Genomic DNA, 23,274 nt, shown 5'->3' with positions numbered 1-23,274 from the left:
TCCTTTGCTTTATATGTTAAATAGTGATTTATAATTGTCACTTATTAAATAATTTATTAAACTTTATATACATTATTTGTACACAATTCAAAATTTATATTGTCAGAGTCAAACAACTTGATGATCACGTGTTGCATGGTAAGAATCCCTTTCCTTATCTGGAAATTTGGTTGGTAAATTAGGACTATGCAAATGACATTTTGCGGGAAATTTTATTCCCGCTACATCTACTTCGTAATCTCCTGACAATATATACTCATTTGTCACTTCTTGTGGACGTCCTTGTGAGTCAAAATTTTGAACAAATCCAAGACAAACCTAAATAAAAATTTATTAATTATTATAAATGTTTATATTTTGTAATTTGTATACTTTCAAAATTTACCAAAGTTTTATAATCATATAAATTTAGTAATCTGTTAATAACGTTAAATATGTACCTGCTTTTTGAATGTAAATCCGTAACCTGTAGTAGTTGTCATTCCACAATATTTTCCATTTCTAAAAATAGGTTCACTGCCCCAACACCATGTATCTAATTCGGGATCATGATCGTTTAATAATAGCTGCACATATTTCCGTTTTACACCTTCTTCGCGTTGTTTTAAAAGAGCATCTCTTCCAATAAAATGCACACCTTTCTATTAAGCATATAGCTTTAAAATATTGTTTTAATTAAACTTTAATATATAAATCATGTAAATTCTAAAGATAACTACATCTAATTTTACTCTCCAAGTTCGTCCACATTCCAAAGGAGTAGTAAAAGTGTCTAAATCTTGACCCCAAAATGCGTAAAATTTTTCAACTCGTAAAGCTCGAGTTGCATAGTAACCAGCATGTTTTATTCCATACTTAACTCCAGCATCTACTAATCTTGTATAAACATGTAATGCAAACTACAAATGTGTAATGTGTACATCAATAAAATATAAAATTCATAATTTGAAGATTTTTTTATTAATTTAGGATACTAACTTCATTTGGAATATATAAGACATAGCCAAGTTCTCCAGTATGAGTTAGATTCATTGTGCGTATTCCATTAGCAAGACCAACATCTAACTCCTTTTCAAGAAATAAATGTGTGGTAAACACAATAAAATTAAATATGAATAATATAATAATTAAATATACTTATAAGTAATAATAAATATAATTTTAATTAATAATTAATAATACATACCTTAAAAGTAAAAAATGGAAAATTTTTGGGATTTAAGTCAGTATCTGTTAATTCTGATAATAATTGCCTAGTAGCAGGACCCATAATACAGATTGCTGTATATGCTGATGTTACATCAGATACTGCTACAGAACCATCTACTGGTAAATGACGATTAATCCAATGCTTACATCGAGTTTGTTGTATGGTAGGTGCAATCATCATATAACTTAAATATAAAAAGACTGATTATATAGCTATATCTTATACCTTATAAATTGTGCAACTTATTTAAACAACTTACTGATTGGGAGCAATACGTGCTAAACTGCAATCATTTTCATAACCTCCACGATGATTTTGTAGTCCTGTATGAATAATACCTCCTACTGGAACATCAACATCATTGGAACACAAATATTGCAAAAAGTCGACTACTTCCGTTCCATTTGACTAAAACAATACACGAATTGAAAAATGATGTAATGCAATAATATATTCATATATTAGTTACAATAATCTATCATACCCATAAATCAATTTTAGTGAAAGAAGAATAGTCGCTCAGTCCAATTGTTTCTCGACATGCGGCATACTCATTCCAAACTGCTTCAAACCAAGGTGGTTTACTGAACGTATTTGTATATGCTATCTTACATCTTTGAAACCCATCAATCGTCTCTAAATCTGTGTAGCAAAGCAATCTGTATAATAAAATCCAGTTTCTTCTTTTATAATACAGACATGTTAATAAATAATGTTTTATGAAGAATTTTATACTAAAAGATATAGAAATATCTATCTTCTAATATAAAATTTTTTCATAGAAAATTTGTTTTTTATAAAAGAGAGTGAACTTACCATTATCGCCATCCAATTGAAACCAGGATGGTCGCTCGTACCCCATTACTTGACCAAATATAGCACCAGCTGCTCGAAGTTTTGGATAAATTGGAGACATTCTTAAATTTCTACCAGTTTTAAATTCATGATGTGGATATTGTAGAGCATAATGCATGCCAGGAACTTCTTTTACTCGATCACGTAGGAATTTACGATTATTATGAAGTCCCAAAAATCGTGACACATCTAATTCATACATATCTAAAGATGTTGAACCATTAACTATTAATTCTGCAGTTGCTCGACCAACTCCACCAGCTGCTGATATACCCACCTATGAAAATTATATTTTTGTATATCTTATAATTTCATAAGTTAAAGTAACTTACCGTTTTCATACCAGCAGCAATATAATAATTACGTATTTCTGGTGCTTCACCAACTATCCACTTACAATCTGGAGAAAATGCTTCAGGACCATTACATAATTTTTCTAAAATAGCATTTCCTAGACTTGGAATTCTATAAAGCATTTGTTCAAGTAATATATGAAAATGGTCCCAATCTTCTGGCAGAAATCTTTGCTCTGTACCTCCTAAATTAAAATTTGTTGCATATTTAAATCTATATGAGGTCAATAATAAATAAAAATCTATATCCAACCAGGTATTGTTCCATCTTCAAATGCTGGTTTTGCAACTGGTTCAAAGCCACCAGCTAATAAACTTCCGTTATTTTCTCGAAAATAAATATATCCATCTAAATCCCTTATAACAGGGGTCATAGGATCTAAACCATTAATTGATTTTGTATGCAAATAATAATGTTCTACAGGATGGAGAGGCACCTAAAAATAGAATATATTTAATTCAGATCATTTACAAAAATTATATTTCTTTCTTATATTCACTAATAACAATAAAGGAAATATTTAACCTTTACATATGGCTCGCTTAATTTTCCTACATTACGTGCCCAAAATCCAGCACAATTGACAAAATGTTCGCACTCAATAGTACCATGTGTTGTTTCTACAGCTGCAATTCTACCATTTTGTGTAATAATTTTAGTAACTTTACAGTTTTCAAACACTTTAACACCTAAAAGTATTAGAAGTTAAATGTATTCTACAATCTTGTTATAATATGAAATTAAATACATATTCTTATATCCTTTTTTAATTTCATGAAAAATTGTAAACACCTTTCTTTCTTGCCTCTCCTATTAATGTTAAACAAATTTGATATGGATCTCCCACTCCATCCCCTGGGATCCATAATCCACCAACTAAATCATCTACTCGTAATAATGGACATATTTCTTGTACTTGCTTTGGAGTAATCAAATGACATTCAATATTGCAGGAACTAAAAATATTCATAGAATGATCTACATTTAATTAATTTTATATACTATTACAATTAGTAATTGACTCACATAGACTGTGCTTTCATTCGTCTAAATACAGTCCATACGATCTGTGTGGTGCTAAATTGGTTTAGGTATTGTTCATGGTTTGGTGGTGCTTGTGTCGGCTGGGTGCTAAAGAAAGACTACCACATTGTTTCCATCCTGTTGATAAGCCTTTTTTTTTCCAATGCTTTATATAATGCTATGGTATTCTGAGCAAGCTTAACTTGTGCCAAACTTGGTTTAAAAGCTCCTACTAATCCTGATGTATGCCTTTTCATTCAGTCCAAAATGGACTTACAAAGTTTGCCATTTCATACCTGCCGCTTTCTACAATAACAGTTTGAGATCCTAATCCCATAAGTGAAAGATGATAAGCAACTGCACCACCCATAACACCAGCTCCACATATAACAACTTTTGTTTGCTTAGGAAGTGGATCATCAACATCATCATTTGTTTCTACAGTAGTTTTTGAACTACTATGTCTTATTCTTTTGTTGTAGTTGTAAAAAGCAAAATTATTCCATTTTGTCACAAATTTATTACAAATTAATTTAGAATGATGCCACATTGTCATAATGTATATAGATAGAACTTTAATATCTTTTACTAATTTTCACGTAAAAACAATATAAATATACATGCATGTTTATAGATCATCACGTTTCTTTTAAGGTTAGATTGTTATAGAATGCGAGACTGTTCTCTGAACTATCGTTTAATTGTTTTCAAACACTATCAACTATATTATGTTAACATTTAATTTACAAAATTCAAAATACGTTTAGTCTTTAATAAATGTCATGTTCCTGTAAGTTTTTATGATCACTTAGATAAAATTGGTTTGAAAAAAGATAAGTAGTTATAACCAATTTATGTTAAATAAATGTAAAAAATTTTATTTGAATTATAATTTTGATTGTTATATAATAATACAGTTCTGAAAATATAAAAAAAATGTTTAACTAGTAAAAATCGACGAAAATATGTAAACGCAGGTAAAAATTACTTAGGACATCAATTTTATTCATTTTGTTTATTATTAATATAGAATACATTGCTAAACATTTTATATAAAAGCATATATATTACACTAAAGTAATATCAAAAATACAGATTAGTTAATATGCTTATTTTTACGATTATTGTTATTTATGACTATATTTTATGACTACACTTATTTTTTATGACTATTGTAAGAATTAGTTTCTTCTATAAATATACAAGTAAAAATTATTATCTTATTCAAAAATAAATTTTTTAGATTTGCTATTAGTATAAATTATTTATAAAATATCTATATTAATTTGTATTTATACATATATAGGTACTTCATTGAAAATGAGAAATGGGCATTAATTACATAATTTATGGAATATCAACTTTATTTTACATTAACATTATTAATTGATCTTATTTTTAAAATGTAACTTTTCTGTTATATGTTACAAAGTATTTATTTCTATTTGAAAACATATAAATTTTTATAAGTGATAAAAAGACAGCAGTGCACATTATTTCCAAAAAATAGTTATTTTCAATAGCATATATTTATATTCATATATACATTAAATGAGACTATATAAAAACAGACACAGATTGTATAAGTTTGTCATCTTTAACAATTTAAAAAAATAGATTTTTAACAGTACTTGCAATAACACCTGCTGTCAGTTAATACAAGTTAAGTAAAGAAATATTGTGTATAATATTTATATATTCAACAAAAATATCAGATAGTGCTGAAAATACCTTGAATATCCTCATCTAAAAGTAATTTTATATACATGTTACATATGAAAATTTATATTGTGTACTATTTATTGTAAACAAAATTATCAATGAACCTTGTTTTCATTTGTACATCCTGCTCAACTATTTTATACTTTTATAATGAAAAAGTTTTCAAATATAACAAATAAATTGAATTTTAGGAACTTTTTCATTTAATATTTAAATCCACGAATATTTTTAATGATCCCTTTTATGAAAGTAAATATCAAATACTTTTTTTATATAATTATGTGTAATCTTGCATTGTGCATTGTATATATCAAATTTTCATGTGAAAAATATTTGAAGCTGATTGTTTATGTTCCAAACATTGCAAATATTTGTTGAAGATAAAAACTAAAACTTATTCATTATATATATATATATATATATATATATATATATATATATATATATGATGCAACTTTCAAATGGCTTCAAAGTGAAATGCAATAGATACTAGTATTGTGTTATCTTATCTCCTATAACGTCCCAGATAAGCTTTACAGTTAGGACAACTATGATGAATATCCATACATTCATCAATACAGCATGGAATCAAACAGCATCCCAACCAACATCTGTTGAAAATAATATATAAAATAGTAATATAATAAATTATTCAAGAGATACTGAATTGGTAATTGAAAAATATTTTTGTAAATACCCCATTAATGCAATTACAACCCCAGATATATAGGCAATCATGCCAGGTTCTGTCTTTGTTGTAGTATCTATTTCTGCATGGCAATGAGGACAAATTGTATGTGTTGATCCTGGCCCCAGTGGAACAATTGTTGTTACTATAGTTGGTCCAGTTGTATCTATAAAGAAATAATAAATTTTTTTAATTTATTTTCTTAGTTAATTAGTTAAATTGTAGAGTTCACTATAATAAAATAAGAATAAGACATACAAGTTTCTGCAGATGTGAAAGGGCTAGCAGGTGGAACACCACCCATTGTTTGTGAATAACCAGGCGGTGCATATGGAGGTGATTCATAAGGTGGTGGTGGTCCAGTATTATACATGATGTCTTATTTATAAATAGTCTATCTATAATTAAACACAATTATGTAACTATGTATAAATGAATAACAATGGTAATAATCCATATTTTTAATCATACTTAGATGCAAATAATTCAAAATCTTTATTGTATTTTAATAAGATGTAAATAAGAATAATTGTATATAATATATGTTATATTATATCTAATATGACATATTTTTGAAAATCATTTAAAAAATTAAATTATAGAAATATCATCACGTAATCAAGTATCCAATTAATTATTAACAGAACAATTTTTACCTTATAAAATTATTAAAAATTATTAAATATACAATTTAAATATTACATTAAGTTACAAATTATAATTATTCATTAAGAGAAATATCAATAGTAATCGTATCTTAAATATCAATTAATTGATTGCGAATAATGTCAAGCTGACATTCCACTTTATTTGAGTTAATGTATGACAAGTCGCGATAATTTTTTGTTAATATTTGTCTAATTACAAAGTACGCCATAGTTCTACCTACCTTAGTAAAACAATTATAAATTAAGCACTAATTATTTAAACAATGTATGAGTAATTTCTAAATATAGTCCATGTGTATAATTTTAATAGGTTTGAGGTGTAAACACGAAAAACGTAACAAATATTCTTATGCACATACATATATAGATGGCAGAATAGGAGTTTCATGAACATTCCATTGAAATTAATATCTCTGCTAATATCGATTATTTAACATTTTTCAATTCAAATATTGTTTTTTAATCTTTCTTTTATCTAAATTAATTTAATAAATAATGAATAAGGAATTTTTGACATATGTAAGGTATGTACATAAGAAGGTGCTAATAATTTCTTCTACACATGTCTTATATATTTTTTCCATTGGTTGAATGCTTAATGTAAGTAAAGCAAACCGTACTATGTTCAACACAATGCGGTACATGCAATGTGGATAAGTCTTGAGAAATCAATATCATTTTATAGTGCATATCTATGTATATCTACATCATAGATCAGAGCGTGGTATTTAATCTTATTTGACACAATAAACAATCGTTCGCTCAGTGTAAAGAACAGATGTTAGGTGGTTTTATGCATTATCAATTCTTAATTATCTAATTTAAATGAAAAATACTCTGAAGCATTAAAAGGTTATAGAAGAACATAAATTCTTAAATTTTATATTTTTTCTTATTGAATTTTTTTATATTAAATGTTTGTTATTTGTAACAATACTCGTATCTCATTTTATATAATGTAACGTTTCTAAATATTTTTTAACTTCTTATTTTTCTAGTTTTTGTAAAAATGAAGATATTGATCAGGTAATAGTTTAATTTTCTGTAATCAAGTATTAATGAACATATTTCTGTATCAAATTTTTGTGGTTGTTTTTGACAGAAGTATTTTTTAATAAAATTGCAAAATGGTGTTAAGTCGAAATGATAAAAGAAAAAGGAAAGAAGGAGATTTGGTGGATCTTATGGAGCCACTCTCCGAATCTCCAAAGAGGTAAATAAATAAACATTTTAACATAACTAATGAGTACTTTGTTATAGACTAGTTAATATACATTTTTTGTGCAATATATGAATTTGAAGATGTGCAAATATGTTTAAGATAATTATATTCTTTAAATGATTTAAAAAGAATTTTATATAATTATGATATAATATAGCTTTTATTTTTATTATTTATTTTTTACATATATTGTTTATCGTAGGACCAAAGTACATGCACAAAGAAAATTTGCACAAGGTGCAACAACAGTTTTCAATCCTTCACATACTCCAATCAAGGATAAAGAAAAGACTAAACCAGCAGTTATAACAGAATTAATAACTCACAAACGACCAAATACAGAAGACTTCTTAACATTTTTGTGCTTTAGAGGTTTTTAAAATTTTACTTCATATTTAATTAATTTTATGTATCAATAATTAATTCGAATCTTTATATAGGAACTCCAATTTTACCTCCAAGCTTAAATTTTTTCAATGTTGGAAGTAAAAAAGAAAAGCTAGATACTAAGCCAGCACGTATAGCAACAGATAAAACTATATCTTCAACTAGTACATCTATTGAAAATCAAAAACCAGATTCAAGTCAGAAAAGTATCACAAAAGTGAAACCTATTATTACTGACAAGAAGAAAGTCTCAAATACAATACAGAAAAATATTACAACATTTAAAAGTACTACATCTACAGTACAAGCACTCAAAAAGAAATATCAAGAACAGCGTCTTGCTAAACAAAGAATCAAAAATAAATTTAAAACATCATGTGTTATGAGAACAAGATCTTGTACAGAACGAACGTTATTAAAATCTGTAAACAAGTTAGCACCCAGAAAATTTTTACCAAGAATTGAAACTAAGAGACTTGGTTTACGAAGTAGTGTGCTTGCAGATAAAACAAAAACAGGTCCTTCAAAAGTTAAACCTGTACCATCTAAACCAAAGAAGAAAGTTATAGTAAAACAAAAGAATAGTGATACATCAAATTCTGATTCTACATCTGAAGAAGAAGAAGAAGGTCCTTCGGAAAAATCAGCACCACAGATGAAACGTACAATTCAAAAGACTGTGCAAAAAAACATATGTACAAGAAGTAAATCTGAAATGAGAAGAATTACACGTTCTCATAGTGGCACAATTTCCCCAAAAAATCTTTGTAGGAGACCAACAAGGAAAACTAAAGAAGCAGCTGCTGTATATATGGAAATTCTTGGACGGAAACTCGTAAGTCCTGATTTAGAAAATGATGATAATGTTTCTATGGACAGTTTTCCAGAATTACCAAATACACGTAAAACTACTCAACCAGAAAATGAAATCAAAACTAAAGTAAAACAATCTGTTACAAAAACAACTGCTAAAAATAAAGATAATAAAATTACTTCTATTCATAATACATCAAATAAACGATTGGATAAGACCAAAACTAATAAAATTGCTTTTAAAAGTAAAAGATTAATAAGAGTTCACAAGTATTGTGAAATTGATAGTGATGAAGAATCTGTAAGTTCTAATGGTACCAGTAATACAAGACCTGTTACAAGAAGAAGTTTAGGAAAATTAAATAAACCTGTAAGTCGCTATCTTAGATCTTCTACTAAAAATATAACTACAAGAATGGAGATTCAAAATAATATAAGTATTAAATCAAAATGTCAAGTTCAAAATAATGCAAAATTTAATAAAGAAAAATTTGTAACTAAACGTAAACGAGAACAAAGCTCTACTAAATCATTACCTGAAAAAGGTAATGGACTAAAGCAAAAGGAATTAAAGGATACTGAATTTGAAAGTACAGATTCTGATGAAGAGACATTAGGAATGTTGCTCAATAAATTAAAAAGAAAGAAAGATGATAATGTACAAAAGGAGATTGTTAATAAAAATAACAATCAAGATATTGAGAATAAAATTGAGCAGTCTTTAAATGAAAATTTTGTAAAAACCGACCTTTCAAAAATATCAGACGACGAAGAATCTTTTCGGGGATTTACGAAGAAAGCAATATCCAAAGTATTAAACTCTTGTCAAACACATGTTAATGTTAATCTTCTGACCACGAAAAAGACCAGTGATAAATTAGAAACAGCTAAAATAGAAAATGAACAAAATTCATATGTAGCTAATAAAGAGGTAGATAAGGAATTGTCGAGTAATGAACCTTTACTAAGCATAAATTCTCCACCAGTATTAAATATACCATATAGTCAGCATCTTCAAAAATCTGAAAAAGATAAATCAGAGTTACCTGATTTAATATCTGATGAAATAGAGCAAGAAATATCAACAAATACTGAAAAAGAATGTCATCATAAAACAGAGATTTCATCCTCAAATGTTATAGATATGTCTTTATCAACATTGCATGTAAGGAAAGAGAAAGTAAATATGTCGACTGAACAAATTGAAAAATGGTTAAATGAAAGCTCATTTGCTAAAGAGGAAAGTAAGTTAGAAATGGAAAATGTGTCTACTTTTAAATATGATGTTTGTGAAAAGAAGACTGATGTATCACATTTATCAATTTCAACAAAAATTCAACATTTGGTAAGACCAGTTAATGTTACACTTTCTAAATTAGCAGAGAAGGCTAATGTAAAAGATCGCATAAATACATATAATAAATATGCTCCCATTATAACAGGAGAATTACAATCTGATATAAAACAGCAGAATGAGTTTTCTAATATTAATATTAATATTAACAAACAGAATACAAATTTAAAAGATATTAACAAAGGGCAGAACATAAAGCCAAATAAAGACTCATGTTCTGGGGAAGAAGGTGATAGTGCACTGAAACCTGATCAAAATTCTACAGATAGTTCTAACGAAAAAAAGATATCAACAGAGAAGAAAACCATATTTCAACCAAGAAAACCCTTTTTACCAAAAGTTAAAGAACGTAAAACAGTAACTCCTAATGCAAATGCATTTTCTCCAGAAAATGAAAGCAGTGTTTATGCATTTGAAAGTGACACAGAAATCCCTGTTAGTACTCCTTTTAGACGTAAAGCTCGAGAATCTAATAAATCAAACGTGATTCATAATCTATCCCAGACGGATGCAACTAAATCTGAAAATAATTCAAATAAATTTGATAACGCTGCAAATAAATCTGAAAATAATACAAATAAATTTCTCAATAATGCAAATAAATCCGAAAATAACATAAATAAATCTGTGAGTGAAGCAAATAAAAATGTAGAAAGAATAATAAAAGATAATTGTGAAATGACAATATTTAAAGAAAATTCCATCAATAATTCTGCAAAAAATGAAAATGAAATAGTAGAAATAAAAAATATATCAAATACAACATTAAGTGTAAACAAATTTGAATTACCAAAAAATTTTGCAACTTTGGCTAATATACAAGTTTTACCATTAGATAAATTAACAACAACTTGGAGTAATGTAAATTGTAGTACTTCAATAGCTGTACAAGTAAATCTTGATGATAATGCACAAACACAAAAGCAGATTGGAGAAAGTGATACAAATCAACAAAAAAGCACAGAGATATCTACTCAGACTGAAAGCAACAATGAAAATGATGATGAAAATGATGGTCAACTGTTTTACATACCTTTACAAGCTGTCACAAGGAATGGACCAAATTTAGTTCAAGGACAGCAATTAATTCAAGGTGTAGCTGTAAAACTCGGTACTGAAGGACCAAATGGTCCTAATCAAAAAGTTCTTTTAAGAGCAAAATTGGTTACTAAACCTCCATCATCAATTGCACGTTGTCCTCCTGTAGGAACAGTACAGCCTACAACTCGTACTCCACCTAATTCTACTCTAATAACAACTGATCATTCAATACCATCTACTTCTTCAAGTACAGCATCAACTGTTACTACATCTAATTCTGAACTTCAACCATCTACTCCAAATAAAAATGAAACCATAGTACAAATTGCAAATAGACAAAATATTGGAACTGGATTAAATATAGGAACTGAAAAATTGCCAAAATCTCCAAAAACTCCTAGAGAAAGAAAAACCTCAATTGATTCAAATAAGAATGGGAAAAGGTAATACAACTTGAACGTAGCAAGAATTGCAGCTTCACTTTTCACTTTATTAAATACATTATTATGTATTTCAAAAATTTTAGATGCCAGATCAAAGCAAAACAGAAGGCTTCTGAAATTTATTCTCCTGTCAATAATGTAACATTTCCAAGTGCAAAAGATGAAAATAATGAAGCACGATTAGTTGAAGCTCCAACATTTCATCCTACTGAAAAAGATTTCCAAGATCCTTTAGAATACATAGACAAAATAAGGCCAATTGCAGAGAAATTTGGAATATGCAGAGTTGTACCACCACCTAATTTTAAAGTAATATTCGTTAAAAGCTGTTGCATAATTAAATGTATATATTTATGAAATATAAATACATTTTTTTCTCTATTTTAGCCGGAATGCAAAGTATCAGATGATATGAGGTTTACTGCTTACAATCAATATGTGCATCGTATGTTACATAGATGGGGTCCCAATGTGAAAGAAATGATGGCTATAAAGAAATATTTAGCTACACAAAGCATAACATTAACTCATCCACCTTGGGTACAGTTTTATATTTATGATTTCTTTCTATTCTCTTTAGTATGTTTATTATTCCAATTTTTTTCTTTTTTATAGATTGGTGGTATGGAAGTTGATTTGCCTCATTTATATCAAACAGTTCAAAGTTTAGGCGGATTAAAAGAAGTAATTGAAAAGAAAAAGTGGCAGAAAGTAGCTGATGGGATGAAAATACCAAAATCTGCTCAAGATCGTGTAACCAAATTGGATGACATTTACTGCAAATACTTATTACCATATGATACATTATCTCCAGGTATTTGTGCATAAATATAGAAAATGTACTAATATAAGAAACTATAATATTTTAAAATTATTTATCAACAAAATAATGCGATTTAGAGGAACGAGGTAAATTATTCGATGAAGTCGAATCTGAGTGGATGAAAAGAGAAAGTAGAGTTTTACAAAGACAAAATGCACCAATAAGTGAAAATGAAGAAGATGATGATGACGATAGTTCTGACGAAATTGAGGAATGCATCGTTAAAGTGAGAATTCTAAAATTATAATCATAACTATATAATTTTCAGTTCTTCATGATTTATATAATATATTGTATATATAAATATTGTATATATAATATTGTATATATAAATATTGCATATATAATATTGTATATATAAATATACAATTTTACAGGGTAGAAACATGCCTTTAAACGCTTTTTATCGTATTGCACGAAACACACAACGTATGTGGTTTGGTGAAAATCAGCGATCTGGAAACGAAACAGAAGGCGCTTCTGCTGATGAGGTTGAAAGTGCATTTTGGAAACATGTTGCAGAAAGGAAGAGACATGTTTGTGTACATGCTGCAAGCATTGATTCAAGTGGACGCGGTTTTGGATTTTCGGTTGCTAAAAATAGCCCGTTCGCAAGACATCCATGGAATCTTAAAGTACTTACCAATAACGCTGGCTCAGTACTGAGAGCTTTAGGTCCTATAATGGGTATAAAACATTTTTTTAAATTTCTATAATTAAAACATTTGTTATAAATTGATATTTCCTTATTTATAACCGTTTTAATTTTATTTGTAGGTGTGACTGTACCAACACTTCATGTGGGTATGTTATTTAGTGCATGTTGTTGGTACCGTGATCCTCATGGTCTTCCTTGGATAGAATATTTGCATACTGGTGCTAAGAAAATTTGGTATGGTATACCCGACGAACACAACAATAACTTTAGAGAGGCTCTTTCAAAAATGGTTCCACGATATTGTAAAAATAAAACTATATGGCTGCCATCAGATACAGCAATGGTTCCTCCAGAATTATTGGTTAGTAACGGAGTATCACTTTGCCAGACTGTTCAGGAACCAGGGCAATTTATAGTTGTATTTCCTAAAGCATTTACATCAAGTATATGCACTGGTTATGTAGTATCTGAAAGTGTTTACTTTGCACAACCATCCTGGTTAGAAACTGCTGAACAAGTATTTAAAGTAAGTGAATAACATTCCTCTATTTTTATTTTACATATTTTATAGAATGGCAAAATAATTTTTAATAATTATTATAGGATATACAAGATAGTTGTGAACCATCAATCTTTTCATTTGAAAGATTATTATTTAATATTATTAATGACTCTAGATCTCATATAGAAGTATTAAAACAGGTAAATATGAGAGTTAATAATTATGAGATAAAAAATGTAAAACTACATAAATGATTTATAAATAATTATATTTGCAGATTCTAGCAAGTGTAATTAAAATTCGTGAAAAAGAAATAAGTTATCGTAAACAATTAGAATCAGTAGGTCTCATAAACACAGAAAGATTACCTTTACCAGATAGTGGAAAACGAAAAAAAGGAAAAAAAGTGAAAGAAGATGATGGTGACTTTGAATGTGAAACTTGTAGAGCTAATTTGTTTGTTTCATTAGTGAGTAATTCACAAGATGACAGTGTTTACTGTTTACCACATGCATTGCAATTATTTAATAGAAAGAAACAAATTTTAAAACATTGTACTCTAATGTACACATACAACGAGGTAAATATGTTTTTTTTAGCTCAAGTGGCTTTTATAAATAATAATTCTATTTAAGATAATTTTTATCTTCGTAATAGGAGGAATTAAATGATTTGATCCATAAACTAGAAGAAAGAATTGAAGCCAAATCTAAAAAGACTAATCAAATGAAACAAACAAAGTAAGGGGTTTACAAAGTTATTTATTAAATTACATACATAACAATTATTTATTAATCTATCTAATAATAATTACAGAATTTTGTTTTATATATATGTCGGAGATGAAAGAACACCGGAACCTTCCCTTTGGAACTTTGGGAAGACCCCTTAGTACTGTAATCTAGATTCCACCATAGCCGTATTCAGAAACTGTTGTCATTCGATCCGACTGTACTTATTTGAGATTTATGATAGTGAGCTCGGGCTCGAGGTGACAACCAGTCGCCGAACGTAACCGCGGTCAACGGGATGTCGAACTTGTATACTTCGTGAGAGTCTAAGTTATACTCGGGTTGCCACACAGAGCAAGCACTACGTACCTGAGAATTACTTGGATCGTCGTTAAGATCGTACGGAAGAGTGGAATGACAACAGTTTCTTAATACGGCTGTGGTGGAATCTAGATTACAGTACTAAGGGATCTTCCCAAAGTTCCAAAGGGAAGGTTCCGGTGTTCTTTCATCTCCGACATATATATATATATATATATATATATATATATATATATATATATCATATTTATTATTTTTCTCATAATAATACAATTGTATAAAAAAATTTGTTTCGTAATTTTAAAGCGAATCAACTTCATTATTAGTATTAGTATACTATTAAAAAAAATTAAATAATTTAATGTGAACCTCTAATGAAATCCCTAAGTTTCAAAATAAAAAGATTACTTTTACCATATGTAAATCGTACTTCTAATTGCAAGTACGATACCAAAACATATTTTTTGCATTTTATTCTCGTATATTATAATTATAAATATAAGGTGTATGAATATATAAACTATGTTTCAATAGTTTACAGAGTTATAGAAATATGATCTTATTAAATATTTCTTACAATAGACGAATTCCATAGAACTTATTTAAGAATCAAATAAATAATAACATATAATAGCATACTTATGTATACAAAGTTTATTATGAATACTTTAAGATTATAAAATAAAAATTATAACATTCTCAATATGAGAACATACATATTAAATAAATTTCTTTGACAAAATACATTATTATTATCCTTATGCAAATTAACATGTATATCATAAAATCAAATAAATTACCATAAAATTACATAATTACATGAAGCATTGTTTTTATACTGTATAATTAATTTGTATAATATTAATATCAAATTACATAAAATACGATTTATGAATATAAAAAATTAATAATGTCTTTGTCTATTGCAACGTTTTTGTATATTTGTCCTTATAATATTATAAGAATAATATTAAATAACAATAATGGATGTTCACACAAATTTTGATTAAAAAGTTGTTAATTAGATATACCTTTTTTTAAATTAATAATAATTTATAAAATGTGCATAGTTTTTCAATGTTTACATTATCATCTATTATTATGCTGTGTATTTCTGGAAGTCTTGTTATTTGTATATAAATATATGTATATAACATAAATAAGATCAAATGCGAAAAATACTACTAAATAATAAAGTATAGTTATGCTATATTTAAGCAAGGAACTAATAACACAGACTGTAAGTAAATAATTATAAAATAAATTTTCTTTTAAAGTTATTTACTATACATATATGTACTTTGTTTTATATATGTATATTATTTGCACTCTAAGTTTTTAAGTGTTTAAACAAAAATTTGTTTGTTTTTCGAAATAATATTAAAAAAATAAATTTATACATAATTTTACATGCATAAATTATATCCTTAAAAATAGGGCATACATTACAATTATTAACATTTTCATTGAAAATTAAGGATTATAAATTTAATAATTAAATTGAGGTGTAAAAATATATATAAAATGCGGGAAATAGTATATAATTAGATATGGAATGACTTTTCAGAATAAATAAATTTTATGTCCTTGTATATCAATGTTAAAGTTTAGACTTTACTGTTCCCTACGTTGCAATATATTAGATAGTATCTGAGTAGAATTCTCACCATGTTTAACTGGATCATCTTCGTCTGAACTGAATTCCGCGTTTAAAAGATTTGTTAACGATGTCGATTTTTGAGTTAACAAAGGTAAATTTGTATCGATTACCTCTTCACTTTTAAAATTATTACTTGAAAGAGAATTTACTTGTAATTCCAAATATTCAGCTTTTTTGTTCCTATTGGATAATGCTTTTTGTATCGTATGAATTGTGATTCCACAAAGGCACATTAACAATCCTACAAAATTAAGATGACTCATTTGATCACCTTCCCATTCAACAGCCAAGATTAAAATAAATATTTCCTAGAAAGACAATAATTTAAAGATTTTTACCCAAATATTGATATTTTACTTGTATATTCCAATATTCAGTAAAGTTATATAATATTATGTTATTCTTATATGTAGTTAATTTACCTTAATTATGCCAATAATTGAAAGTGTAAGACTAGAAGTATATGTAACAACTAAAAATTCCATAACTTCCATATGGAAAGCTATAATAGCACTTCCAAATACAGTAATTGTAGTCATTGTAATAGTTTGAACATCATTCCAATCTGTATTTTTAAAACTATTGTATAGATGAGATCCTAAAAATAATATATTTTTTCACCCTTTTCAAAAACACAGTAACATAATATTTACATATACAATTTAAAAAAAGAATATAGCTGTACATCTTACATATATATACCTTCAAACCATATCATCACTGGTACAATAGGTAATAACATCCATAACTGCATATAGTACATCATGTCAATTGGACTTTCAATTCCAAGTTTAGATTTTTGCATAACTAGTTGTGTCATAGTCCACCGAATACCACTTAAAAATGATGCTAAGAGGCAAATTACAAATCCGAAAACTTCAAATTGTGTTGATTTATAGGTAAACATAAATAAACCTCCTGATATCATTACTACAATACATGATAATGTCCAAGACTATAACAAAATTATTTCTTTAATATATTATATTTGAAGCATTCATATAGGAAATTAATATTACTACCTTTTTCTCCAACTTCAAAAAGAGTGCAAATCCAAGAATAAAAATAATAGAAGTTGATTTTGTCATAGTATATCTAAATAACAATATAATTCATTAATACTATCACAAAGTCGTAAATATATTTTATTTTGTTCTTAATGTAGAATAATAAATACATACAATGACATAGTAATTAATGAAATTGCCCAATTTGATAGACCTATATCAAGGCCACTAGCTATGCCAATTGGCATAACCATTCCTATTATGCTTTGTAAAGGAAGTTTTAATTGTTCTTGTTTCTTCCAACATGTTTTAATACATCTTATTGAAGCAGAAAACAAAAATTTTATTAATAAGTGACATATCACCACAACAAGTGGAAAATGAAATCCCTAAAAAATGAGTGCATATATAAAATAAAATCAAATAATAAACTTTTATAAATCACAGATATCTTCACTTACATATGTATTATAAAGCCATTGTACATAAAAAGTTAAACCTACAGACAACACAAAATAGCACAGAATTAATATGATAATTTGAAAAGATTTTTTCCAAAAAGATACTTCTTTTTTGGACACATTTGGAAACTCTTGGACCGGTTCGAGAAAATAATCTGATGTATCATCTGTATCTTTCGCAATTTGATATTTTATATGTGATCTTGTCATACTTCAGAAAAAAATAATCTGTAATTACAAATTTACAATATTAAATATAGTATTAAAAGTGTATAAATAATATATTCATTTACTACATAACACAGTTAAACATAAGAAACAGTGAATTATTAAATGGTATTTGCAGAATACAATTCTTATTTTAAATCAATAACACTTTTAAGATTTACGATTTATGATAACATTATGCAATGTAGTAAAATATAACCGAATGTTATAACAAATATGTTAAACGTACCGTCTTCAAATTCTTTAAATACATAAAAAGTATTCATAAATTGTTATGTCTAACTTAGACATCTGTTATTTTAAGTTATATGTTTAACAAAAGAAATAATTGTGTAACAATGACGACAGAATTCACATTCATTCTGTAAATTTATAATGTATTTAAAATTACAAGTGAGAACATTAGAAAGAAAACAAAATTAAAGTACATACATATCGTTATCACTTACTTCGATGTGACATACGATATACATAAACGTGAAGTCATGTATAAACATAACCTAAAAATTATAGTAGACAAAAATGTGACATATCACAATCTGATAAATGCATATTATCACAGTAATCTTCGTATCATTTTGAAATTTCTTATGGTGGTAAACTTATTTGTAGAATTATCTATACTTTGGCTGAGTTTTTTTAAAAACATTGACTTTAAAGTAAACACAAATACTTAATATATTCTTACTTTTTAATAATTGGGTTATTTATTATCTGGCACATCCATTATTTAAAAAATTGACACCAATTTTAATGTTATAAAAATTTAATTTAATTATGTACAAAATATAAATATTAAATAAAAATAGGGTCAATGTACACAAAATAATTGATAGTTAAATTGATAGTTATAAGTAGTAATAAATACTGTACATATTTAGTTTTCTATTTAACGCTTCTGATGAAAATATACAAAGTCAATAATCACATATTTTTATTTTAATGTATATTTACACTGAGTAACAACATCATATAATAAATTCAAATATGTTTTATATTAAATGTTTTGTATATAGATTGAATATTTTTCAAAATTATTTTATCCTTATTTACTCAGTGTAAATTAAATTTATACATATTATTATTCTTTATTTTATAAAATATATTTTAAAAAATTAGCAAATAAAATTATTTATCAGTTAAATGCAGATATTATATACTTTATATATATATTACATTCATTTATCAGAGTAAGAGAAATTTGATACTTTTACTATGATTTGAAGACAAGCTCCAGATTTAAATTAAGAAATGTACAAAATTCAATGATTCTAAATATATGAATTAAAATTAATTCATTGGTAATAATATTTTTCATCTATTCTACTTAATTGGATTGTCTTCAATTCATGATGTTATATTCTAAGACAAATCTATCGTATACATTAATTCATGAATACACATATACAGGATTATTAAAAAAACAGTATATTACAGTTATCCTAAATATTATATAACCAATTGCATATTTTTATTACACATATATAATTAACCACTTCTTATTTATATGTTATCTACGATCACTGCGTCCACCATTTCTGTATCCTCCACGACCACGAGAATTAGTTTTTGTTGTAACAGATGTTTTTGTTGTTGAATCACCAGAATATCTTGCAGATCCTCCTGGGAGTCCTGAAGTATTGCCACTATTTCCACCAGTGCTATTATTATTATTGTTTCCACTCTTTGTTGTTGTTGAACTACCAGAAGTACCACTAGCAGGTGTTGTTGAATTACTTTGAATTGCCTATGATAAAATAAATTAATACTAATATTAATAAAAGCACTAAAAATAGCTACACTATTTGTAAAATTAGAAATAAATCTATTATTAATATCTAATTAAAAGCAATGAATATATTGCACAATATACCAATGGTTGCCTTCCAGATTGGCCAGTGATATTATTTGCATTACCATTATTTGTAATAGTATTGTTTACATTACTACCAGGTGGACCAGAACCACTTTGGTTAATCATTTGTTGCGCCAAAGCAGGATTTGGTTCACTCATGTTTAACTGTTCATTTATTACCATACAAAATTCACCAATTTTTTGTATGTCTCCATTTTTTCCAGAATACAGAGTTAAGCATTGTCTCCAAACAGAAGCATAACCTTTTGTTAATCTTACAATATCCCCTGGTACTAAAAGCTGTCCAGGTTCGTCCCAAATTGAAACATTCATGCATGCTGTACTGTCTGCCACTTTAAACGTTCGAACTTCGCGGTTTTCTTTGGTAATGGTAGGATGACCAACTTCCAGAACAATAAACACTACATTAATGTTTTTTTGACCCGGCCGTATGTCTTTTATCAATACGTATTCCATTGTTTTGACAATCAATATGCACTTTACACTAGCACTCTTTACGAATAATTACCTATATGTATTACGAATAATTATCTATATTTGAAAATACGTCAGATATACTTTGTTACTTTACGTATTATTTAATTTAACTTCCCTATTATCTTCAATGTGTTGTTCGATATCGTATAACTACATCAATTTCTTTCTACCAGTACTTAGAATGACACTAATGAATGTTTAAAATATTTGGTTGCGTAAAGTAAGAAAGAAGTTCATTAGAAAGGTAATACGGGTGTTATGCTGTTGGTAGCTGGTAGAATGAATGTCGGCCATCTTATTTTCGTACGTCATATAGACACTAGTTTCGCTACTGTCCTATAATATGCGCGTCATCGAAATAATCTGGCAGCAGCTGGTTGTAACATGAATGTCTGTTATTACTACGTAGGGTAAAACTGATACATCTATTCGAAACATACATATATATGTATTATATGCATATATGCAAATACATGATTATCTATACACAACTTGTATACATATATACGTAGCAACTGCATATAGAATTTACGTATACATTAAATGTATGCACTTTAGTTTATTCTTTTATAATGATAAAACAGAACAATTTTACTACTATACAAAGTATACACATTGTTTGTTATATATGAAAATTATATTTAAATCCTTTCAATTGAAACTTTATGTTATGTCGATTACGTTATGATTTTTAAAGATTAATATAGTCTGTTGAAAAATTGCGACTGAATTGTAAACGAAATTATTTTTCATTTAACAATATGTAGAATGTAATTTAACTGTAGATCTATGAAATTTACCTAGTAAAAGATTCAAAATCTATTCCCTGAAATTTGTCATATCAGTTAGCAAGTTAGGTAAACGCATTCTACTACTACGAAGTTTGTGTTCCACTCGATAATTATTCAAGAAATAAAAATATTTTTAAAGATCTGCTTATTTTTGAATGCCTATCAATGTTAATCCAGGGAGATAATCATAAGTAGTAATATTGAACTTCTTTTTGTTATGACAATATTAGTTTAAGAAGCTAATGTTAAAGCTAATGTCAACATTATACTTTTAGATAATGGACGTGGACGAATCTCTGGATCCGAAAGAATTGAAAGTTACCCTCGAAACATATAAAAAATTGGCAAATGATTTTGCAAATCATGATACAATTTTGAAGGTAGGAAATTTTTCAAAATTTGTTTATACTTTATTTTTATAACAAGGATTACTGATTTTAGGATAAAACAGTTTTGTCGTATGTAGCGTATGTCTTAGAAGTACCCGATTTTGAGATTGTTAATTTGAGTTTAGATATTTTGGAGTTATTTGTTAAAAACGTGGATAATTATGTACACATAACCTCTACTTTTGGAGTTCGTGAAGCCTTGGATGCAATTATAAATAAGTACAATATAGATAAACCAAAGATATCTAAACGAGCACAATGTATAAAAGATGACATAGAAAGAATGAAACCACCAATATATAATTTACGTAGCAGATGTAAAAGAGTAATAGAGCCTAAAAAGTTAAAGACTCATGTGATTGTATTACATGTTCAAGGCTTATTACCGGTAAATACATACAGATAGTATGTTTATATTTTAATTTTATGTATTTATTATTTCATAAAAATTATATATGCATATGAAATAGGAAACTCGTGCAGAGTTGGAGGCAATATTAATAAGAATCAATGGACTAGTTTCTCTGGTAGTTGATGTAGAACATCAGCGTGTTACAATGCGTACTTTAAGTTATGTTACTGCCAAACAAATTGCAGAAGCTATCCAAAAAAATTCTGAGAATATGGAAGCAAGATTGGTGACACGAAATAAATTCAATCAAGAGTATCTCGTTAAATTGGTAAATATTTGTACAGAGCAGAATTTCTAAATTTTAGGATTAAAATGAGTTGTGATTTTTTTATTAACAATGTATTTAATCATAAGATTCATACTGGAAATAATGGTGATACTGAAGACATGCCAGACTACTTACCTGAAGAAGATGAACAAGAAGATGAGAAAGAAGGAGTTGTATCATTATTGACTGGATTAAGACAAAGCGCTTCATCATTGTATAAATCCACTGCAGAATTTCTGCACAATTCATTTTATTGGTAAATTTGTAAGCTCTAGTATATTAAATATTATTTTTTATTCTATTATCAATGAACAACTTTATAAAAGTAGAAAATGTTTGAAACTATAATTCTTCATAAACATGTTTTAATTTTTATTTATTTGACATGTAATCTCAAGTTATCCATTTTCCATGACAGTTAATATAATACTCAAATATTCACTATATTTATTAAAATAGACTGAATATCTACCAGAAAGTGTAAATAAATTTAGTTTTTATTATATGTAATAAAAATTTGATGTCCATGTTTAATGTTTGTCCTCGAGTAAACTGTACATATGTAATGTATTAAATCTTGTAATTAAGTAGAGCTATAAAATATAGAAATTGCAATATGATGATCTAAGTGATTAGAACTTTTACATGTTCAATAATATAATAGAATAAAAACATAATCATTAATTTGATAAATATGAACAAGACTCAGATCGCTATTTTATGCTGAATGGATATTGAAACAGTGTTATACAGAAAGAAATTTATTTCAAATTATGTTAAATATATATAATAATTAAAATATTACGTTGTTTGTATCTATAGCAACTTTTATTGCTAGTAAGGTTTTTCTATCATAATAATATGTATACTTTGTTGTTAAAAATAGGCTG

The 23,274-nt window shown here is 27.1% G+C and overlaps 6 protein-coding genes across 15 annotated transcripts; 2 read left to right on the top strand and 4 right to left on the bottom strand.

Annotated features, from left to right (window-relative positions):
* Positions 1 to 27: 27 nt before the first annotated feature.
* Positions 28 to 4,037, bottom strand: LOC126917254 (pyruvate dehydrogenase phosphatase regulatory subunit, mitochondrial-like; the record flags this gene model as incomplete). The annotated part of the gene is given in 16 exon segments (XM_050723974.1): positions 28 to 318; positions 441 to 641; positions 720 to 899; positions 979 to 1,068; positions 1,187 to 1,394; positions 1,470 to 1,618; positions 1,695 to 1,852; positions 2,027 to 2,342; positions 2,398 to 2,603; positions 2,672 to 2,855; positions 2,945 to 3,108; positions 3,212 to 3,375; positions 3,446 to 3,478; positions 3,532 to 3,599; positions 3,601 to 3,691; positions 3,739 to 4,037. Coding segments are annotated over 16 exon segments (2,721 nt in total), but the record flags the coding sequence as incomplete, so codon positions are not given.
* A 1,614-nt stretch (positions 4,038 to 5,651) lies between these two features.
* On the bottom strand, positions 5,652 to 7,025 carry LOC126917234 (LITAF domain-containing protein). 4 transcript variants are annotated; one of them, XM_050723938.1, is made up of 4 exons: positions 6,880 to 7,025; positions 6,111 to 6,250; positions 5,862 to 6,018; positions 5,652 to 5,775 (listed from the first exon to the last, which is right to left on the bottom strand). In XM_050723938.1, exons 2-4 carry the CDS (start codon positions 6,223 to 6,225, stop codon positions 5,670 to 5,672), a joined length of 378 nt encoding a protein of 125 aa, XP_050579895.1. In that variant the 5' UTR covers positions 6,226 to 6,250; positions 6,880 to 7,025; the 3' UTR covers positions 5,652 to 5,669. The 4 variants fall into 4 exon arrangements, with proteins under 4 accessions (XP_050579895.1, XP_050579876.1, XP_050579904.1 ...); XM_050723919.1 differs by having other exon boundaries at positions 6,742 to 6,889; XM_050723947.1 differs by having other exon boundaries at positions 6,111 to 6,246; positions 6,742 to 6,881.
* A 128-nt stretch (positions 7,026 to 7,153) lies between these two features.
* On the top strand, positions 7,154 to 15,559 carry LOC126916981 (protein Jumonji). 2 transcript variants are annotated; one of them, XM_050723362.1, is made up of 14 exons: positions 7,154 to 7,372; positions 7,519 to 7,546; positions 7,623 to 7,733; positions 7,945 to 8,114; positions 8,183 to 11,780; positions 11,864 to 12,089; positions 12,168 to 12,320; positions 12,396 to 12,594; positions 12,681 to 12,829; positions 12,981 to 13,290; positions 13,381 to 13,787; positions 13,865 to 13,963; positions 14,041 to 14,343; positions 14,421 to 15,559. In XM_050723362.1, the coding sequence occupies exons 3-14, from the start codon at positions 7,648 to 7,650 to the stop codon at positions 14,505 to 14,507; spliced, it is 5,787 nt and encodes a 1,928-aa protein (XP_050579319.1). In that variant the 5' UTR covers positions 7,154 to 7,372; positions 7,519 to 7,546; positions 7,623 to 7,647; the 3' UTR covers positions 14,508 to 15,559. The 2 variants fall into 2 exon arrangements, with proteins under 2 accessions (XP_050579319.1, XP_050579329.1); XM_050723372.1 differs by having other exon boundaries at positions 7,154 to 7,546.
* On the bottom strand, positions 14,505 to 18,759 carry LOC126917148 (solute carrier family 35 member C2). 4 transcript variants are annotated; one of them, XM_050723730.1, is made up of 8 exons: positions 18,604 to 18,758; positions 18,401 to 18,533; positions 17,944 to 18,171; positions 17,657 to 17,871; positions 17,498 to 17,570; positions 17,178 to 17,430; positions 16,898 to 17,073; positions 14,505 to 16,783 (listed from the first exon to the last, which is right to left on the bottom strand). In XM_050723730.1, the coding sequence occupies exons 3-8, from the start codon at positions 18,151 to 18,153 to the stop codon at positions 16,430 to 16,432; spliced, it is 1,281 nt and encodes a 426-aa protein (XP_050579687.1). In that variant the 5' UTR covers positions 18,154 to 18,171; positions 18,401 to 18,533; positions 18,604 to 18,758; the 3' UTR covers positions 14,505 to 16,429. The 4 variants fall into 4 exon arrangements, with proteins under 4 accessions (XP_050579687.1, XP_050579678.1, XP_050579706.1 ...); XM_050723721.1 differs by having other exon boundaries at positions 18,621 to 18,758; XM_050723749.1 differs by lacking the exon at positions 18,401 to 18,533 and having other exon boundaries at positions 18,621 to 18,759.
* Positions 18,760 to 19,576: 817 nt separating this feature from the next.
* LOC126917228 (SOSS complex subunit B homolog) lies at positions 19,577 to 20,844 on the bottom strand. Its single transcript, XM_050723888.1, has 2 exons — positions 20,045 to 20,844; positions 19,577 to 19,918 (listed from the first exon to the last, which is right to left on the bottom strand). Exons 1-2 carry the CDS (start codon positions 20,501 to 20,503, stop codon positions 19,682 to 19,684), a joined length of 696 nt encoding a protein of 231 aa, XP_050579845.1. The 5' UTR covers positions 20,504 to 20,844; the 3' UTR covers positions 19,577 to 19,681.
* A 108-nt stretch (positions 20,845 to 20,952) lies between these two features.
* Positions 20,953 to 23,185, top strand: LOC126917212 (uncharacterized). 3 transcript variants are annotated; one of them, XM_050723873.1, is made up of 5 exons: positions 20,953 to 21,069; positions 21,591 to 21,695; positions 21,757 to 22,092; positions 22,175 to 22,384; positions 22,471 to 23,185. In XM_050723873.1, the coding sequence occupies exons 2-5, from the start codon at positions 21,594 to 21,596 to the stop codon at positions 22,642 to 22,644; spliced, it is 822 nt and encodes a 273-aa protein (XP_050579830.1). In that variant the 5' UTR covers positions 20,953 to 21,069; positions 21,591 to 21,593; the 3' UTR covers positions 22,645 to 23,185. The 3 variants fall into 3 exon arrangements, with proteins under 3 accessions (XP_050579830.1, XP_050579828.1, XP_050579820.1); XM_050723871.1 differs by lacking the exon at positions 20,953 to 21,069 and adding an exon at positions 21,214 to 21,506; XM_050723863.1 differs by lacking the exon at positions 20,953 to 21,069 and adding an exon at positions 21,216 to 21,509.
* Positions 23,186 to 23,274: the final 89 nt, after the last annotated feature.

The sequence above is a fragment of the Bombus affinis genome, chromosome 1 (assembly GCF_024516045.1).
Source record: "Bombus affinis isolate iyBomAffi1 chromosome 1, iyBomAffi1.2, whole genome shotgun sequence".
NCBI lineage: Eukaryota > Metazoa > Arthropoda > Insecta > Hymenoptera > Apidae > Bombus > Bombus affinis.
The sequence above is the reverse complement of the archived record's forward strand: the minus strand, read 5'-3'. Positions and strand labels throughout refer to the sequence as shown.